The sequence below is a fragment of the Arachis hypogaea genome, chromosome 3 (genome assembly GCF_003086295.3).
Source record: "Arachis hypogaea cultivar Tifrunner chromosome 3, arahy.Tifrunner.gnm2.J5K5, whole genome shotgun sequence".
Taxonomy (NCBI): Eukaryota; Viridiplantae; Streptophyta; class Magnoliopsida; order Fabales; family Fabaceae; genus Arachis; species Arachis hypogaea.
In genome coordinates this window covers 24,058,839-24,081,074 of record NC_092038.1, presented here as the reverse complement: position 1 = coordinate 24,081,074, position 22,236 = coordinate 24,058,839, and the positions used below count along the sequence as shown (strand labels likewise).

Genomic DNA, 22,236 nt, shown 5'->3' with positions numbered 1-22,236 from the left:
GTCTTGTGTTAATTTTTAAGTTTGGTGTCAATTGCATGCTTTAAAAAATTTTCTTGCATTTTTCGAAAATTCATGCATTCATGGTGTTCTTCATGATCTTCAAGCTGTTCTTGGTAAGTCTTCTTGTTTGATCTTGATGATTTCTTGTTTTGTGTCTTTTGTTGTTTTTCATGTGCATTTTTGCATTCATATTTTCCAAGCATTAAAAATTTCTAAGTTTGGTGTCTTGCATGTTTTTTTTGCATCAAAAATTTTTCAAAATTATGTTCTTGATGTTCATCATGATCTTCAAAGTGTTCTTGGTGTTCATCTTAACATTCATAGTGTTCTTGCATGTATCTTGTGTTTTGATCCAAAATTTTCATGTTTTGGGTCATTTTTGTGTTTTTCTCTCTCATCATAAAAAAATTCAAAAATAAAAAAAATATATATCTTTTCCTTTTTTATCTCCTAATTTTCGAAAATTTGAGTTGACTTAGTCAAAAATTTTAAAAATTAGTTGTTTCTTACAAGTCAAGTCAAATTTTCAATTTTAAAAATCTTATCTTTTCAAAACTTTTTCAAAAATTAAATCTTTTCCTTTTTTCTTATTAATTTTCGAAATTTTTTTAAATATTTTTCAAAATCTTTTTCTTATCTTTTACATCATATTTTCGAAAATTAGCTAACAAGTAATGTGATTGATTCAAAAATTTGAAGTTTGTTACTTTCTTGTTAAGAAATATTCAATCTTTAAATTCTAGAATTTTATCTTTTAGTTTCTTGTTAGTCAAGTAATTAATTTTAATTTTAAAATCAAATCTTTTTCAAAATATCTTTTTTATCTTTTTAATCATAACTTTTTATCTTATCTTTTATATCATATCTTTTTCAAAATTTTATCTTTTTCAAAAAAATTTGATTTCAAAATATCTTATCTAACTTCTTATCTTCTTATCTTTTTCAAATTTGATTTTGATATCTTTTTCAATCAACTAACTAACTTTTTGTTTGTTTCTTATCTTTTTCAAAACCAACTAACTACTCTTCCCTCTCTAATTTTCGAAAATACTTCTCTCTTTTTCAAAAGATTCTTTTTGTTTTAAATTTTAGTTTTAATCTTATCTTATCTCTGATTTTTGAAAATTACTAACCCCTTTTTTCAAAATTGTTTTCGAAATACTCCCTCTCTTCTCTTATTCTATTTAATTATTTATTTACTAACACTTCTCTTCACCTCTCTTCATCTAAAAATCTGAACCCGATATATCCCTTGTGTTTGGATTCTTCACCTTTCTTTCTTCTACCCCCTTCTCTTTCTACTAACATAAAGGAATCTCTATACTGTGACATAGAGGATTCCTCTTTCTTTTCTTGTTTTCTTCTCTTTCATATGAGCAGGAACAAGGATAAAGGCACTCTTGTTGAAATTGATCCAGAACCTGAAAGGACTCTGAAGAGAAAATTAAGAGAAGCTAAGTTACAACAATCCAGAAGTAACCTTTCAGAAAATTTCGAACAAGAGAAGGAGATGGCAGCCAAAAATAATAATAATGCAAGGAGAATACTTGGTGACTTCACAAAGCCAACGTCCAAGTTTGATGGAAGAAGCATCTCCATTCCTGCTATTGGAGCCAACAACTTTGAGCTGAAACCTCAGCTAGTTGCCTTAATGCAACAAAACTGCAAGTTTTATGGACTTCCATCTGAAGATCCTTACCAATTTTTAACTGAGTTCTTGCAGATCTGTGAGACTGTGAAGATGAATGGAGTTGATCCTGAAGTCTACAGACTCATGCTTTTCCCTTTTGCTGTAAGAGACAGAGCTAGAATATGGTTGGATTCACAACCTAAGGATAGCCTGGACTCCTGGGATAAGCTGGTCACTGCCTTCTTGGATAAATTCTTTCCTCCTCAAAAGCTGAGCAAGCTGAGAGTGGATGTTCAAACCTTCAAGCAAAAAGATGGTGAATCCCTCTATGAAGCTTGGGAAAGATACAAGCAGCTGACCAAAAGATGTCCATCTGACATGTTTTCAGAATGGACCATATTAGATATATTCTATTATGGTCTATCTGAATTTTCGAAAATGTCATTGGATCATTCAGCAGGTGGATCTATTCACCTAAAGAAAACGCCTGAAGAGGCTCAAGAACTCATTGACATGGTTGCAAACAACCAATTCATGTACACTTCTGAGAGAAATTCCGTGAATAATGGAATACCTCAAAAGAAAGGAGTTCTTGAATTTGATGCTCTGAATGCCATATTGGCTCAGAACAAAGTGTTGACTCAGCAAGTCAACATGATCTCTCAAAGTCTGAATGGATGGCAACCTGCATCCAACAGTACTAAAGAGGCAGCTTCTGAAGAAGCTTATGATCCTGAGAACCCTGCCATGGCAGAGGTTAATTACATGGGTGAACCTTATGGAAACACCTATAATCCATCATGGAGAAATCATCCAAATTTCTCATGGAAGGATCAACAAAAGCCTCAACAAGGCTTTAACAATGGTGGACACAATAGGCTGAACAATAGCAAGCCATATCCATCATCTTCTCAGCAACAGACAGAGAATTCTGAACAAAACACTTCTAATTTAGCCAATATATTCTCTGATCTGTCAAAGACCACTTTCAGTTTCATGAATGAAACAAGATCCTCCATCAGAAATCTGGAAGCACAAGTGGGCCAGCTGAGTAAGAAAGTCATTGAAACTCCTCCCAGTATTCTCTCAAGCAATACAGAAGAGAATCCAAAAGGAGAGTGCAAGGCCATTGATTTGATCAATGTGGCCGAATGCACAAGGGAGGAAGAGGACAAAAATCCTAGTGAGGAAGACCTCCTGGGACGTCCTTCAAACAAGAAGGAGTTTCCTATTAAGGATCCAAAGGAATCTGAGGCTCATACAGAGACCATAGAGATTCCATTAAATCTCCTTCTGCCATTCATGAGCTTTGAAGACTATTCTTCCTCTGAAGAGGATGAAGATGTAACTGGGGAGCAAGTTGCTCAATATCTAGGAGCTATCATGAAGCTGAATGCCAAGTTATTTGGTAATGAGACTTGGGAAAGTGAACCTCCCTTGCTCATTAGTGAACTGGATACCTGGATTCAGCAATTTCTACCTCAAAAGAAACAAGATCCTGGCAAGTTCTTAATACCTTGCACCATAGGCACCATGACCTTTGAAAAGGCTCTATGTGATCTGGGGTCAGGGATAAATCTTATGCCACTCTCTGTAATGGAGAAGCTGGGGATCATTGAGGTACAACCTGCCTTGTTCTCATTACAATTGGCAGACAAGTCATTGAGACAAGCTTATGGAATAGTGGAGGACGTGTTAGTAAAGGTTGAAGGCCTTTACATCCCTGCTGATTTCATAATCTTAGACACTAGGAAGGAAGAGGATGAATGCATCATCCTTGGAAGACCTTTCCTAGCCACAGCAGAAGCTGTGATAGATGTTAACAGAGGTGAATTAGTCCTTCAATTGAATGGGGACTACCTTGTGTTTAAAGCACATGGCCATCCCTCTGTGACAAAAGAGAGTAAGCATGAAGAGCTTCTCTCAGTTCAGAGTCAAGAAGAGCCCCCACAGTCAAACTCTAAGTTTGGTGTTGTGAGGCCACAACCAAACTCTAAGTTTGGTGTTAAGATCCCATATCCAAACTCTAAGTTTGGTGTTGGGACTATACAACATTGACCTGATTACCTTGTGGCTCCATGAGAGCCACTGTCAAGCTATTGACATTAAAGAAGCGCTTGTTGGGAGGCAACCCAATTTCATTTATCTAATTTTTATTTTATTGTTATTTTGTGTTTTATTAGGTACATGATCATGAGGAGTCACGAAAAAATCATAAAAATTAAAAACAGAATCAAAAACAGCAGAAGAAAAAAAATGTACACCCTGGAGGACGCACAGGCTGGCGTTCAACGCCAGTAAGATGCATCTGGCCGGCGTTCAACGCCAGAACAGAGCATCATTCTGGCGCTGAACGCCAGAAACAAGCTACATTCTGGCGCTGAACGCCAGGAATGTGCCTAGAGAAGAAAAGTTGGCGCTGAACGCCAGTAACAAGCATGAAACTGGCGTTCAACGCCAGAAACATGCTTTACATGGGCGTTGAACGCCCAGAACGTGCACCAATGGGCGTTTAAACGCCAGAATGGTGTGCAAAGGCATTTTACATGCCTATTTGGTGCAGGGATGGAATTTCTTGACACCTCAGAATCTGTGGACCCCACAGGATCACCTCAAGATCTGTGGACCCCACAGGATCCCCACCTACTATATTCCTACCTTACCTCCTAATCCTATTTTTGTGATGACTATTCCCCATGTCACACTTCCCAACACTCTTCACCAATCACCTCAATTCCTCTTCCCAATCACCCCATTCACCATTCACATCCATCCACTCTTCCCCATAAACCCCACCTACCTTCAAAAATTCAAAACCATTTTCCCACCCATTCCTACCCTATATGGCCGAATACACACTCTCCCCTCTCCCTATATATACCCTTCCATTCTACTTCATTTTCACACAACACTACCCCCCTCTACTATACCTTGGCCGAATACACATCTCCCCCTCTCTTCCATATTCTCTTCTTCTTCTTCTTCTCTTCTTTCTTCTATTGCTCGAGGACGAGCAATATTTTAAGTTTGGTGTGTGGTCAAAGCACAATCTTTTTTGTTTTCCACTACCATCAATGGCACCTAAGGCCGGAAAAGGAAAAGGGAAGACAAAAGCTTCCCCCTCCGAGTCATGGGAGATGGAAAGATTCATCTCCAAAAGCCATCAAGACCACTTCTATGATGTTGTGGCAAAGAAGAAGGTGATCCCTGAGGTCCCTTTCAAGCTCAAGAAAAATGAGTATCCGAAGATCCGACATGAGATCCGAAGAAGAGGTTGGGAAGTCTTAACCAACCCCATGCAACAAGTCGGAATCTTAATGGTTCAAGAGTTCTATGCCAATGCATGGATCACTATGAACCATGATCAAAGTATGAACCCGAATCCAAAGAATTATCTCACAATGGTTCGGGGGAAATACTTAGATTTTAGTCCGAAAAATGTGAGGTTGGCGTTTCACTTGCCCATGATGCAAGAAGATGAACGCCCCTACACTAGAAGGGTCAACTTTAATCAAAGGCTGGACCAAGTCCTAATGGACATATGTGTGGAAGGAGCTCAATGGAGAATAGACTCCAAAGGCAAGCCAGTTCAACTAAGAAGACTGGACCTCAAGCCTGTGGCTAGAGGATGGTTGGAGTTCATTCAATGCTCTATCATTCCCACTAGCAACCGATCTGAAGTTACTGTGGATCGGGCCATCATGATTCATAGCATCATGAATGGAGAGGAAGTAGAAGTTCATGAGGTCATCTCTAATGAAATCTACAAAATAGCCGACAAGCCCTCCACCATGGCAAGGCTATCTTTTCCTCACCTTATTTGCCATCTATGTTACTCAGCTGGAGTTATCATAGAAGGAGACATCTCCATTGAAGAGGATAAGCCCATCACCAAGAAGAGGATGGAGCAAGCAAGAGAGACCCTTCACGGTTCTCAAGAGATGCATGAGGAAGCTCATCATCAAGAAATCCCTGAGATGCCTCAAGGGATGCACTTTCCTCCCAATAACTATTGGGAACAACTCAACACTTCCTTGGAAGATTTGAGCTACAATGTGGGACAATTAAGGGTGGAACATCAAGAGCACTCCATCATTCTCCATGAAATAAGAGAAGATCAAAGAGCAATGAGGGAGGAGCAACAAAGACACGGAAGGGACATAGAAGAGCTTAAGGACATTGTTGGACCTTCAAGAAGAAGATGCCACTAAGGTGGATTCATTCCTTGTTCTTATTTCTTTCTGCTTTTCGGTTTTTATGTTGTATGTTTATCTATGTTTTGTGTCTTTACTTCATGATCATTAGTATGTAGTAACCATGTCTTAAAGCTATGAATAAAATCCATTAATCCTTCACCTCTCTTAAATGAAAAATGTTTTAATTCAAAAGAACAAGAAGTACATGAATTTCGAATTTATCCTTGAATTTAGTTTAATTATATTGATGTGGTGACAATACTGTTTGTTTTCTGAATGAATGCTTGAACAGTGCATATTTTTTATCTTGTTGTTTATGAATGTTAAAATTGTTGGCTCTTGAAAGAATGATGAACAAAGAGAAATGTTATTGATAATCTGAAAAATCATAAAATTGATTCTTGAAGCAAGAAAAAGCAGTGAAAAAAAAGAAAAGCTTGCAAAAAACAAAAAAAAATGGCAAAAAAAATAGAAAGAAAAAGAAAAAAACAAGCAGAAAAAGCCAATAGCCCTTAAAACCAAAAGGCAAGGGTAAAAAGGATCCAAGGCTTTGAGCATCAATGGATAGGAGGGCCCAAGGAAATCAAATCCAGGCCTAAGCGGCTAAATCAAGCTGTTCCTAACCATGTGCTTGTGTCATGAAGGTCCAAGTGAAAAGCTTGAGACTGAGTGGTTAAATTCGTGATCCAAAGCAAAAGAGTGTGCTTAAGAGCTCTGGACACCTCTAACTGGGGACTCTAGCAAAGCTGAGTCACAATCTGAAAAGGTTCACCCAGTCATGTGTCTGTGGCATTTATGTATCCGGTGGTAATACTGGAAAACAAAGTGCTTAGGGCCACGGCCAAGACTCATAAGTAGCTGTGTTCAAGAATCAACATGCTTAACTAGGAAAGTCAATAACACTATCCGACATTCTAAGTTCCTAGAGAAGCCAATCATTCTAAACTTCAAAGGAAAAAGTGAGATGCCAAAACTATTCAGAAGCAAAAAGCTACAAGTCCCGCTCATCTAATTAGAATTAATATTCATTGATATTTTGAAATTTATAGTACATTCTCTTCTTTTTATCCTATTTGATTTTCAGTTGCTTGGGGACAAGCAACAATTTAAGTTTGGTGTTGTGATGAGCAGATAATTTATACGCTTTTTGGCATTGTTTTTAGGTAGTTTTTAGTAAGTTTAAGCTACTTTCAGGGATGTTTTCATTAGTTTTTATGTTAAATTCACATTTCTGGACTTTACTATGAGTTTGTGTTTTTTTCTGTGATTTCAGATAATTTCTGGCTGAAATTGAGGGATTTGAGCAAAACTCTGAAAAAGGCTGACAAAAGGACTGCTGATGCTGTTGGAATCTGACCTCCCTGCACTCGAAATGGGTTTTCTGGAGCTACAGAACTCCAATTGGCGTGCTCTCAACGGCGTTGGAAAGTAGACATCCAGAGCTTTCCAGCAATATATAATAGTCCCTACTTTATTCGGGAATTGACGACGTAACTTGGCGTTGAACGCCAAATACATGCTGCTGTCTGGAGTTAAACGCCAGAAAAACGTCATGATCCGGAGTTGAACGCCCAAAACACGTTATAACTTGGAGTTCAACTCCAAGAAAAGCCTCAGCTCGTGGATAGATCAAACTCAGCCCAAACATACACCAAGTGGGCCCCGAAAGTGAATTTATGCATCAAATACTTACTCATGTAAATCCTAGTAGCTAGTCTAGTATAAATAGGATAAGTTACTATTGTATTAGACATCTTTTGACAGTTGAATCTTTTGACTATTCGGTCTCTTGATCATGGAGAGGGCTGGCCATTCGGTCATGCCTGAACCTTTTACTTATGTATTTTCAACAATGGAGTTTCTGCACATCATAGATTAAGGGTGTGGAGCTCTGTTGTACCTCAAGTTTCAATACAATTATTATTACTTTCTATTCAATTCTCTTTTATTCTTATTCCAAGATATACGTTGCACAACACTTTGATGAATGTGATGATCCGTGACACTCATCATCATTCTCACCTATGAACGCGCGTGATTGACAACCACCTCCGTTCTACTCTAGGCCGGGCGCATATCTCTTAGATTCCCCAACAGAATCTTCGTGGTATAAGCTAGATGGATGGCGGCATTCATGAGGATCCGGAAAGTCTAAACCTTGTCTATGGTATTCCGAGTAGGATTCTGTGATTGAATGACTGTGACGAGCTTCAAACTCCTGAAGGCTGGGCGTGATGACAAGCGCAAAAAAATCAAGGGATTCTATTCCAACCTGATTGAGAACCGACAGATGATTAGCCGTGCTGTGACAGAGCATAGGAACGTTTTCACTGAGAGGATGGGATGTAGCCATTGACAACGGTGATGCCCTACATACAGCTTGCCATGGAAAGGAGTAGGAAGGATTGGATGAATGTAATAAGAAAATAGAGATACAAGAGGAGCACAGCATCTTCACACGCCTATCTGAAATTTCCACTATTGAGTTACATAAGTATTTCTATCCCTTTTATTTTCTATTTATTATTAATTTTCGAAACCCAAAACCATTTGATCTGCCTAACTGAGATTTACAAGGTGACCATAGCTTGCTTCATACCAACAATCTCTGTGGGATCGACCCTTACTCACGTAAGGTTTATTACTTGGACGACCCAGTACACTTGCTGGTTAGTTGAACGAGATTGTGGAAAGAAAGTGCTGAGTTAATGTTTTTGTGCACATGCTAAAGAGCCATTATTGTTGATCACAATTTCGTCCACCAGTCAACGCACCGGAATTCAGATTCTGGAGATCATTTTTCAAACAATCGGCGAAGTGATCCGAGACACTATCGTGCAGGAGACAAAAATTCTCGTCGCTCTTGTAACGATCGAGGAGTCTCTTGGCCATGGCGAGTTTCTTCTCTCCCCTCAAAGCATGGGCCTTCTCTTTCTCCACCACAGGGTCCGAAACCTTCTTTAAGGGCTTTGATTTGATTGGCTTCCTCTTTAACCTGTTCCTCTTGCTAGATCGTTTAGCGCTAAGCCACCGGTGCTTCTGATTCTTGCGAACATCGGAACCTTCTAGAAGCCTGTAGAGTATCTCAGGGAGGTCTTTGAAATATCCAAAATCGGCGAGGGAGGGGACGTTGGCTGCGAGTGTCTTAGGGTGGTTAGAGAATAGCCACGTGGCAGCAGCGTAGAAGCCATCGCGATCGGACTTGCCGGTGCCACGGACGCCTCGGAGGTTATAGATTAGTTTGAGTGTGGTGAGGGGGTTGTGGGTCCATGCCACGTGGAGCCTCTCTCTGACGGAGTCCGGGGGAGTGTCGGGGACGACGTGGAAGAAGAAGTCAAGGCATGGGTTGCCAGATAACAAGAAGGTCGCGGAGTTGTTTTCGGTGAATCCCATTGGTGGTTGTGGTTGGATGGTGGTGGCGGCATTGTCGGTGGCGGTGGCGGTGGAGGTGGTGGTTAGGAAGGATTGTGGTTTACGATTATAGATTTCAGGTGGGCCTAGGAGAGTGACCATCGGGCTTGTTGCTGGTGTGTGGGTTGAAATGAAATGGTGATGAAGATAGGTGAGAGGCCAACGTCGATGCGAAACTTGGGAAACTGAGCGAAAATGGTAAGATGGTTGTTTTGGGCGAACAGGTTCAGTGCAATTTTATTTTTATAGGAAAAATTAGAGGGCGGAGAAGGATTTTTTTTAAATAAATATTTAAATTTTTTGTTTTCTCAAGTATGTAATTTATAGTTAATTTATTATTTTATGTATCATTATGTATTTTGTTTATCAAGTGAAAGAGTTAATAATATACCTATCTCGTTTTTCACTGTAAATGAAATAAAGTCAAAATAAATTTATTTACACTATAAATAAAATATAGTATAATAAATTTAATTAAGATATAAAAGAATTTGCAGGTAGTAGTCTTAGTCATAAACAAATCACTTCTTATTATTCATTTTTCTTTCTTGTTTTTTCAATAGGTTTAATAAGAATGTTGGAATATATATATTTTTGTGAGTGTATATCCTAATTATCACATGAGAAATAATGGCGATGGAGTTGTTTTCGAGTGTGATAATCCTATCTTACTGGGCATTCGTCAATTAGGTTCTTTGTCTGAGTTGAAAAGCATAATATTGACGAGTTTGGGTGCTAATGGGACAAAAAAGATTGGAAGAGTTGGGTATAGATTGTTAACACCGATGGAAAATAGAGTATTTCGGCTTTGAGTTTTTTGGTTGGAGGGCGATGAGCATGTGCACTTGATGTTTAATGTCTACGGAAGAATCATGACCCAACAAGTTATAGAGTTTTTTGCGGAGGTAAGTGATGTAGTGGTTCTGAACACTCGAATTTTGTCCAAGATGATCCACCTCTTGCAACACCACCTTTGCATTGTGCTAGTCTAGTGGATCACATGAAGGTGGATAGTGAGGATTGGATGAAGAATACGTCGCCAACAGCAACAAAAGTGATTTTTCTAGGGATGATGAGGTGTTTGTACCAGAGACCCTAGTCGGTGAAACAGTTCGATATCTTCTGCTTGCCTCGAAACCAGTTCCGAAGTTGTCTGTTGTAGCTAGCCATTATCACACATTGAATCTTAATGCGATGCATGAGGATACTCCATTTTCCAATATGGGGGAGATGATTACAACACAAATGGCAGTATGAAGTTTCGCATTGGACATAAATTCAAGAGCAGGGAGACTATCATGCCAGGTGTGAATAATTACAACATTCGGATGAGTGCTGAGTACAAGGTTGTCGAGTCTGATCGAGCAAAGTACTACATGCATTGCAGGCAAGCCGTAACAGGATGTCATTAGAATCTCCATGTTGCACTCCAACAGAATATTGGATATTGGTAAGTCATTTTATGATGTATAAAGTTGCACCATGCCGAAAACTGATGGTATATCTAAGACATCAGTAATGACATGCACCTACAATGTCTCTGGTGGCTCGATGTGCCGCAAAGTACGACGAATGGTACGTCCAAGAAAACACCGCAGAACTCCAAGATAAGCTGCGACACCTATCAAAGTTTGTCAGCAACAGAAGCCACCTAATATGAACCAGATTGTTCGACTTATCCGTCATCAGGTAACCCCCAATCATCTGCAATATATAGCACCTCGTATACTGTCGAAGAGTGGTAGGATCTGCACCAGCTGGCATATGCTGCATTCTGTCCCTAAGCCACGTGAGCTTGATCGAAAAGGACTCATTCCTTTGCTTCTCCTACTGCTAAGCATGCGGAGGCCTAGCACCAAGGAGATCCTCAACCCAATCTCATGTCAGGTGCTGGTATGATGTTTGAAAATCGCTTAAGCAGCCACCCACTAGCTCTTCATTGGTGCGTAACCCAAGGTGGTACGTAACATCCTGCAGAATGATTATGCATTCACTCCAAGGCAGGTGAAAAGTGTGGGACTCCGGCGCCAGCACTTCACGAATGCAGAAATCAGGGTATTGTCAAACACAAAGTCTTTGAGTTGCACCGTGTCGTCAAACACAGCCTCCTTCAAATAAGGGAGAATGGCGTCTAGTGAGCGGTGGTGCAAAAGTGTGGCTAACTCTTCTAGAAAGTAGGAGACGAGGCCTCTATTAAATTAAAAAAATAAATTAATATGCAACTCAGATCAAAATACAATATTTAAATAAAAATAAATTAAAATACCAATAGACATTTTTAAGTTACTAATGCTTTTTGGTTAAATTACTAAATTAAATAACTGTAAAATAAAAATAAATTTTGTTAAATAACTATTTCAAATGTTATTGAGAGAAAAATTTGAAATGAGCGGAGGAGAGAGTGGGAGCGAGAGTGTGAGGGTGAAACACGGTGAGGGCGCTGGTTATGCCGGCAAAAGAAATAAGGGAGAAAGTGTTGGTGGGATGCATCCGGTGGCTCGTAGGTGGGCAAAAAGGCTGAGGAAGGAACGAGAACAAGAGAGCAAAAAGTAGTCAATATCTCATTTCGAGATAAGGTTTTGAGTCTTTCTACTCCTCAACTTCTAATGAGAGATCCCTTTTTGGTGGATGAGAGGCTTGTCAAGGTTATTGGTAAGCAGGGTGATGTGGTTACCCCGAAAGCGATCTTCTCTGAGGAAGTGAAGGTAGCACTTGCTCAGCCATATAAGGACGCCATCTTCATCAAGGTTCTTGGAAAACACATGAGTTACCTGGCTTTTATTTATAAACTAAAAGGTGTTTGGAGATTGAAAGGTGGTTGTGACGTGTTGGATGTTGGGTATGACTACTTCTTGGTTAAGTTTGATCTTGCTGAAGATAAGGAAATGGCTCTTTTGGGGGATCATGGATGATTGTAGGATCATATGTTGCCATAAAACCTTGGACGATCGATTTTCGCCCTAATAAAATGACCTTTGGATCTACTATGGTGTGGATCAAGATTCAAGGTTTAAATTTATGGTACTATGAAGAAGAAGCTATGAAGCAAGTGGTCTCTGCCGTTAGTGTCCCCTTCTGTGTTGATCTAGCCACCAAGTCGGCAGAGAGAAAAAAATATGTGACGGCATGTGTTCAAATTAACCTGAGAATGCCCATTTTATGCACGGTCGAAGTGGATGATAGAATCTTTGACGTTGAGTATGAGAGCCTTCACTTGATATGTAATGCATCCTCTTCTTATGGTCATGTTACTCGTGAGTATACCATGGGAAACATAGAGATATAACAACCAAAGCCAGTGATGGTTGAGAATGAGAAGAAAGAAACATCCAGGAATAGTGATACTGGGAACAACGATATCGTTGTGCTCAGAGAGAATGGTGTAAAGAAGTCTAACACACCATCTGAACTCTAACAACCTCAATTGGAGAATCCAAGATCATCTTTAGTTGAGATTAATTAGGAAAGATTTGATTTGATTTTGTTTTGAATTTGAAAGTTAGGTTTAAGTTAGAAAATAAATAAGTCCAAGGAACTATTCGACGGACACCACTTTACATCCTATCACACTTTACAATTATGTTTTAGTTTTCTCTGTATTATGAGCAACTAAATCTCCTCTGTTAAGGTTAGGAGCTTTTGTAATACCCGTTCTAACCGAAATTAATTAAATAATGAGTTAAGTAGGAGCGCATATGGTTGGAAGATTTGGCGATTGGAATTTGATGATTTCAATGTGATATTTGGATTCAGTGAATTTTTCCGAGTCGGAAGACATAGTTTTCTGCGTAAAAGCGCGTAGTGGAATTTTGACCGGCAGTACCGGCTGAGACCTGTCTGGTACTGCAGCTGAGAAAATTGATTATGAGTAAATAAGATTAAGAAATGAGGAATTATAATTAGGGGAGGTAGAAATATTTGAAGTGCGATTTAGAGCGCTAATCTTAAAGGTTTTGGTCCAAAATTGGGCCAACGGACAAAAATAAGTGAACTGGGCCTAAGTGGACCCAAGACCCAACATATATAAACATTAGTTATGAGCATTTCAGCTCATTTTGCCCTAAAGAAGGGGTGTTGGGCGCTGAAATTGGGAGAGAGAAGAGAAGAGAGAAAACCTAACCCTCTTTGATCTTCAAACCACCATAACTTGAGCTACGGAGCTCCGATTGACGAGCCGTTTGCGGTCACGCGTTGCTCTTCTCATCCTCTACAATTCTATCTAAGTTTTGTGGTGAGTATTCCATTCATCTCTGCCCAGTTTTCGAAATTCCCCACTGTTACACGTTTTTGGGAAGTTAGTGTTGAAATTTTGTGATTTTGGGTGTTTAGGGATACTCCAACATAGATTCTAAGTGGGTTCTATCCCTAATTCATATGGGCTGAGGTAAGAAGTGCTCAAACCGTTGTGATTTATCATCTTTATGAGGCCTAGGTTGATGTATGTATGTAATATTGGTTATGTTAGTGCATTTGATGGTTTTGGTGCACGATTGGGAGATTGGTGTTGCTTGAGGAGCTTTGGTGAGGCTTGTGACTAAGGTTGGTGGAGACTTCTAAAGAAGAGGCTCAATTGATTTGGCTACAAGAGGTACGATTTAAGTTTCATTTAAGTACCGTGTGGTGTGATGAGAATTCCTAGGCTAGATGCCCCTAGGATTAAGTTTGGATTGTGTAAATGGTTGGTGCTAATATGCATAGTTGGTATGTAATGTGAATTGATGATTGGGTTGAGAATTGTGTGGCCTTGTATGCTTGGTGTATTGAAAATTTGATATATTGGGTAATGAGTATTGATTTGTGGTTTATGCATTTAAATTGTGAAATTGGGCCGGAGGCCGTGAATTTTGGGCCAGAGGCCGAAAAGAGGTAAGTAAGGTAAGTTGATGTGTGCATTGTATGATGACACAAGTGATTGGATGAATTTCAGATAATGAATATATGAATGATTGGGTTGGTTATTGAATAATGAGGTTTGAGGAGTTGGAGTGTGGAAATTGGTAATTTTGGGTGAAATTGTATAGATGAGGTATGTTTGGTTTTGGTTGAGGTATGTTATGTGGTCATATATGTGATCATGATTATTGATGCCTTGATGGTATGATAATGCATGAGAGATATGTATGTTGTGATATATGTTTGAGGAATGATTGAGGTTGATTTGGGGATGAAACCACGTGATAGTGAGTATGATATTGATCATGTATAATGATGGTTGAATCGAAATAGTATTGTTGAAAATTGGGATGAGGAAGGATGTATGACATGTTGATGTGTTTGTAATTTAGTCATTTGTTTGAAATGGGTAAAAATGGTTATATGGCGGTTTTATGAATTGTGGTAATGTGTCAATGTGTGAGTCGAGGAGGCTTGACGTTGAATTTGATACATTTCAATTGATTTCAAAGAAAAGGGATGAAATTGGCATGTTTTGATTGATTTTGAAAAGGGTTGGAAATGGTTTGTTTTGAAATGGCACTTTGTGGTTTTTATGAAAAATATGGTTTTTGGGCATACTTTGGTGAGACATAACTTGGACTACGGATCTCTGTTTTGCGCCAAATTTGTTTAGAAATGAAATGGGATCCGGGATGTCCATGCCGTTCGAAGAACGGATGAAAAATGATTTAAAATGAGGAAGTTATGTCCATTGGAAGATTGGGGTCTAAATCTGTGAATTCTGCAGTTTTTAACTCAGAAAAATTTTAGCAGAATAACCCCTTGCGCGTGGGCGCACTTGGCGCGTACGCGCCGATCTTCCAGAAAGCGCCATCCACGCGTGTGCGTGATGTGCGCGGGCGCGCCGATAGTGCTGCACCCCAATGCCCAGCCATTTTCCAGAGAGTTGTGCCAGAACTGTGCCAGCTTTGTGCCTGGGGCACGAGAGTATCCACGCGTACGCGTGGTTGACGCGTGCGCGTCGATTTGGCAAATTTTTAATCCACGCGTTAGCGTGCATGACGCTTGCGCGTCGATGAATTTTTAAGGCCATCCACGCGTGCGCGTGGAGTACGCGTACGCGTGGCATTGTTTTCATGCCAAAGTTGATGTTTGAGTTTTAAAAGCTAAAACTCATACTTCTAAGCCTCCGATCTCACCCCTTATGTATTAAATCATTATGATATGCTTAGTAATGAGAAAGGAACTAGGGGATGTGGTAACTTGCGAGTGAAGCAAGGGAAAAAGTTATGATCAATGGTGATCAACGATGATTATATGAGACATGGAGGATGGCGGTAGGAGTACCGTGTATGCCATGAGCCGAAGGGCTATATTTATTGATAAATGGCTGGTTCTTGATTGAACCATGAGCCGGATGGCTGAGTTATTGCCGGGTCACGGCAAAGCCATTATTGATTATGGCTGAGTATAAATGCATATATGATTAATGAATGAATGTGTTAAATGGATAATAATGGAAAATGTTGAAATGTGATGTGTAACCCCGGGTAGTAGGCAGTGGCGTTGTCCACTTGCTCCGGGTATGAGACGAAAAATGATGTTTATGATAAATGAGTTAATTATGGAGTTTTGAATGAATGTAACTCTGATACCTGGGTAGTAGTAAGGGTTAGGGTTCGTCCCACTTGCTCCAGGTTAATGTTTGAGATTTGATAACAATGAGGATTGATAATATGAATTGAGATTGAATGAATATATGTTTGAGATACCTGGGCAGTAGCAAGGGTTGTGGTTCGTCCCACTTGCTCCAGGTCAGAGATTGTGACGCCTGGGTAGTAGCAGCAGTAGTGGTGAATCCACTCGCTCCAGGTTGAGCTTTTAAACACTCGCCTGGGTAGTAGCCGCAGTAGTGGTTGTTCCACTGGCTCTGGGTTGAGCGGGTAGTAGCAAGGGGGTTGTAGCTCAAACCTACTTGCTCCGCAAGGGGTGTTTCTGTCCAATGGTTAGCTACCAGGACATGTCGGGTTGGCTATATAACCGACAGATGATATCATCAGCCATAGGGCAGGCATACATCATTTGCATATGTTTGAATTGTTTGGGTTTGCCTATTTGTTTTGGATTTCTATATCATACATGCTATGTTACCTGATTACGTGCTACTTGTTCTACTTGTACCTTATTTGTGTATTACTTGTCTGTATTGCTTGTGTTTGTACAACTGAGAGATCCCTCATGTTGGTGTCGGTGGATGTTGGGGGTTGTTCTTGATGAGATGAATTGGTGATGCGATTGCATGATGATGATTTTTGAATGAGATAATTTGAGCCCCCTGGGTAGACGCAGTGATGTGATTTCACTAGCTCCAGGCGAGGGTATGATGTATTGATATAGAGTTGCTGAGACAGAACAACTGGTGATGGTTTTGCTTATGATTCTGAGTCTGATTCGTGTAAGAATCAGCGAGTTGGGAAACATGTGTAACATGAACTAGATTTAGTATCCCCTTACGACAGATGCCTATTCATGGATTAATGAGAATCTAGGCTGGATACTTGGAGAAAAGGAGTTTAGGATGCTTAGTGAGTTTTTATTGCAGTGCATTGTATTTATTTGGCACTTTTACCGTACTGGGAACCCATGGGCCCGGGGTTCTCATTCCGTATATATCTCTTGTTTTTCAGATACAGGTTCAGGTGCTCAGAAGTGAGCTGCGGTTCGTCTGAGAAACGGCGAAGATATTTATTTTCTCTACTTTGTGTTTTCCGTAGAATCTCTCCACCTTTGTTTTGAAAAGATTATATTATGTGTTGAACTCTTTTGGAACTTGCCTATAGAGGCTCTTATGTTTCCTTTGGGAGAGATTAGGATGTACTGTTGTCAGTTACTTTCATACTGTACCCTAGCCGGCCTAAACTTCGCGGGTCGCGACTAGTGGCTATTTACTTATATTATATATATCTATCTGTTATCTATCTCTTAATCTCCTTTATGCCTTGTCCATATATCGCTTTCGGCTTCACGTTTTATCTTTTCGTTGTCGAAACGTGAGTGATACGTCTTCGCGATTTTATTTCTACTCTTTTCAGGCTTCTCGATTAATACTCCTTTCGAAATTACCTATGTTTATATATTTAAAAATCCACCTAAGAGTCGTACCACCGTAATATCATTGACTTATGACTCGAGCATAAGGATTTGAATATTAGGGTGTTACAGCTTTGTTCTTCTTTTTATGGATTATTAATCTAAGTGTTTTATTTTATTTGAGGTTTTTATATTGATCTATTTCGTGATTGAATTTTTGTTCTTTACCCTTAAAGATTAGAACTGTTGGAAAATATTCTAACTCCATTTTAGATTCTAGTATTACTTTGAAAAATTTAATATTGGAATTAGCTTGAAAACACTTTCTCATGACTTTTTAATCTAACTAAGAATAATGCGTTAAAAAGTGTGTGAAGTACAACTCTCATAATTTTCAATTGGTTCAAAACTAGTTTGAATAAGTGACATATAATTCAATCTAGGATTACTCTTTTAGTCCCTGAATGATGGTTTTAAGTATAGTGAAGAGATTAAGTTATGAAAAAGAGGTAACTTGGAGGTGAAAATAGCTTGAGACATGATGAATTATGAATAGAAAGTGCAGAAATTGGGTATGTATGAGGTATATGGTCTTAATGAAATTGAATGAATGAATATGAATAAAAATAAATGATGAATTGGCTGGCCATGATGATATGAATGAATGAATTTGAATTTGAATGTGGCTTATGCACTTCTTTATCTGATATACAAGTTTTTCTAGATAAGATGCAGTGGCTTGCCACCACGTGCTCCAGGTCGAGACTTGATACTTTATTGACCCTACGTTGCAAGATGTAGTCGGACACTTTAATGCCCCAAAGATTCTCCTAATGACCATAATTTATTTTTGAATGAGAAAAAGCTATGCATAGACTCTTGGAGATGCGCGCACGGGAGACTGTCCAGGGTTTAGCAGCCGGACATGTCGGGTTGGCTTTATAACTGACAGATGAGTCTCATCAGCCATAGGACATGCATACATCATATGCATATGCTTGTTTTGGTTGCTTGTGCATTAATTGGGTTTGCCTATGTGAATCAATATGCTATTTGTTATACTTGTTACCTGCATTAACTGTACTCTAAATGTATTTGCCTTTGTATGTGAGACTCTATTAGTGTTCTGGAGAATTTTGGAGGAAGGAGAAGAATTTTGGAGGGGTTTAGTTAGGGTTTGGTTAAGTTTAAGAATCTTAGAGAACCACCCTATTTATGGTTTCCATTTTAAAATCCTTAAGTTTTATAATATGAGCGTGGGAGTTCTAGGATTGCCTCTGACTTTTCCGAGACCTTATATCTTATGTATGTGGCACCTTTACCATACTGAGAACTTCCAGTTCTCATTCTATATGGACATTTGTGTTTTTTAGATGCAGGTCGAGAGGCACTTCGCTAGACGTCTGGAGTTCCTGGCACAGCGGAGTTGGGATGTCGTTGTTGGGTTATTTTGATATATATATATATATATATATATATATATATATATATATATATATATATATATATATATATTGTATAGACTTCTCCTTATTTTGCTTAGCTCTTGTACCTTGTAGAGGCTTTTGATGGAGAACTAGGATTATTTTGAGTACTTTATGACTTGGAATTTATATGTATGTACATAAATATTTTCTGGCTAGCCTTAGTTTCGTGGGTTAAGCTCGAAGCTTGAATTTTGTATCATTGACCCTCCTCCCTTATTGTATATATGTGTATCTAAGTTTTCTTTAAATGCAAGTAAACGTTATTCTTGAGTGTTGCGTTTTTAATTTCACGATTTTGCTTTAATTATCCTTCAAGACTCTTTAAATATTATATTCTTCTAATTATTATACGTATATATGTTTTATTTTTAGAGGTCTAATACTACACCACTTCTATTTTACAGCTTAAGCATAAAATTATGTGTGGTAGGGTGTTACATAATGTATTGTAAATAATTCTGATAAAAAATAATTGCCTACAAGACCAAAAATAAAGAATGCATTATTATTTATAAAATAATTAAAAAAATTAAAAAGTTAAACAAAAGATTTTGCTCTAGAACAAGCACTTATGTAATGTAAATTAAACACTCTACATATAATGTTCATGATTTCATGGAGATATAAGAAAGAATCAATGCAATTATTCTATATTATAAAAAAGGATATAATATTAAAATTATTAACAAATCTCACTATATATAATTATAATTAATTTTTACATCCAAGTCAGTTAACGAATCAAATTCAAACAAATAATTTTAATCTAATTCATCTCCACGCGCCACTATCTCTAACAAACTTTTAACTTAACGCACTAATATATATAACTGTCTTTTTATCCGAATTTCGTTTTCTTTTTCGAATTTTCTCTGTATTTTTTGCGTTCTCTACGCTCTCTTCTTTTTCTGTATTCTTTTCGTTCTCTGCATTCTCTTTGTTCAAGATTAATGCTCTTTTATCTGATTTGAAGATTTGGATCAAATTTTTCAAGTAATAAAATCAACTTTGAACAGGTATTTCATTTTCAAACACAATGAATTATTCAAGTTCAGAGTATCAATTGAACCAGGGCAAATTGGATTATTGTTTTGAATTGAATTAAGTGGCTGAGGTGTGATTCGAATCTAGTTAATGTAGTTTGTTAGTAGTTTATGATTCTGTAGTTGAATAATTTCGGTGTAAAAACTAAGAAATTTATGTGTTATTGTTAAGAAATTTTGGTGTTATTTATTTTGATAAGTTCTGCATAATTCAAAACTCTTCTTCTTCCTTCTCTTCATCTTCTGCTACTTCTTCTTCTTCTTTTTCATCTTTTTCATTGTCAACATCTATTTTTCCTATTTATCTTTTCCTTCTTATTTTACCTTCTCATATTTCTTGTTTTACTCTCTTAGCAAAAATGAAAACAAGAAAAAATCAAACAAAGAAAAAAAAAATACATAATGCTGTAAAATTACAAGAAAGATGATGAACCTACATTCATTCAACTAAATAAGATTGCATTACATTACAAAATGTTCATTCAAATCTAATATGAGAAGTAATGTTCCTAAAAGAAGAAATAAGAGCAACAGAAAAAAAATACAACATTAAAAAAGACATTTTTATATTTTTGTTGCAAAATTTCGGTATAAAATTAAAAAAATTATGTATTATTGTTGAAAAATTTTGGTGTTATTTATTCTGATAAATTCTGCATAATTCAAAACTCTTCCTCTTTCTCTTCCTCATCTTCTGTTATTTCTTCTTCTTTTTCATGTTTTTCATCATCTTCCTCATCTTCTTTTTTGATAAATTACAATACATTACAAATATGTTCATTCAAATCTAATATGAAAAGCAATGCTCTTAAAAAAAGATATTTTTATACTTTTGTAGCAAAACTTTGGTGTAAAAATGACAAAATTTATCTGTTATTGTTAAAAATTTTGGTGTTATCTGTTTTGATAAGTTTTGCATAATTCAAAACTCTTTATCTTTTACTGCTTCTTCTTCTTCATCTTCTTATTTTATTTTTTCATAATTCTTCATGTTTCACTCTCTTAAAAAGAATAAAACTAAAAGAAAGAAAAGAAAAAATCAGTGCTGCAAAATTACTAAGAAAAAAAGGAGAAAAAAAAACGCTGCAATAACAGCAACAATAAAAGAACGATGATGATGAGAAAATACACAAAGAAAAAGAGGAATGCAAAGAAGAAGGAAGAACGCCCGAGAAAAAGGAAGAATACGAAGAAGAAGAAAGATATGAATGTTCACATTAGTTGTTGGAAAATTGGAACGTGTATTCACGCTCTTATTAATAAAACTGATTTTTATTGGATTTGAACTAATTTAATTAAACTTAATTGTCAAAAATATTTGAATGTATAATAAAATTAATATAATTAATCATTAATTATTAACAAATTTTATCATTAATATATAATCACTTTCCAAAAATAACTTTGAGAAGAGACACATGAAAATTAGTCAGAAGGTGTCATGTGAGTATGTTTGACGCTATAATACTATGCGTCATAGAATAATACTAGTTTAAATTCTCCTATGATCCACCTGAAATTTCATTTCAACTCATTTTTGTTAAAATTTCTTAAATTTATTCTTTCCTAATTTATTTAGTCTGTATATATTCTATTATTCAATACATATTGTATTTTTGTATAATATTCTTCATATATGATTAATATAGTTCAACATATTACAATATAATACAATGTAATTATAAATAAAATGACTAAAATAAAAATATTGTAAATTAAATAAAACAAACACGTATACTATTATTCTCTTAAAATCAATAAATAAGATAAATTAATTCAAAACATAATCATGTTTTTCGTCAAACCCTATCTATTATTCAAAATATCTATCCCATGATTTAATTTTCATTGTATCTTAATTAGATACCTTAATTTATTCTTTATGTAGATAAATTTTTTAATTCATTGTATTTTCATTTTCCAAATGGAGCAAAGGATATTTTTGAAAGAAAATTTTAATTTTAGCGGGAAGATAAAGATAAAAAAAATAAAATATTTAGAATAAAAATAGAACATTTGTAACGAAATTAAAACTTAATGAAAATACTAGAGACTAAAATAAGTGTGTTTGGATTGTGATTTGTCAAATTAAAGTTTGAATGAAAGTAATTTTATAGAATTGATTTTGAAAAAACGTAAATTTGTGTCAACATGGTTTATGTTTGGTAACTCTATACCAAAATTTTTTTTTTTTTGTGACCGAAATAAATTAAACAAAGAAAAATAAAACAAACAAAACAAGGAACTGCTTAAATAGAGGGGCAGTCCCGTTTAAGACTACTCTTAAACTCTTCCCAAGGTGAAAGAAGCTCCACATGCGAAAGTTGTAACTTCATCGCCATCTTTGCCATAGTATCTGCCACCGTGTTTGCATCTCTCATAATCAAACGAAAGTCAACACGCCAATTCCAATGCATGATATCTCTTATTTTGAGCACCAATGGATCAATAAACCCAAAACCATCTTGAGTAACAAGATTAAA

The 22,236-nt window shown here is 37.0% G+C and overlaps 1 protein-coding gene across 1 annotated transcript; it reads right to left on the bottom strand.

Annotated features, from left to right (window-relative positions):
- Window positions 1–8,562: 8,562 nt before the first annotated feature.
- Window positions 8,563–9,339, bottom strand: LOC112774900 (uncharacterized). The gene has a single exon (XM_025818480.1). The coding sequence runs from the start codon at window positions 9,337–9,339 to the stop codon at window positions 8,563–8,565; it is 777 nt and encodes a 258-aa protein (XP_025674265.1).
- Window positions 9,340–22,236: the final 12,897 nt, after the last annotated feature.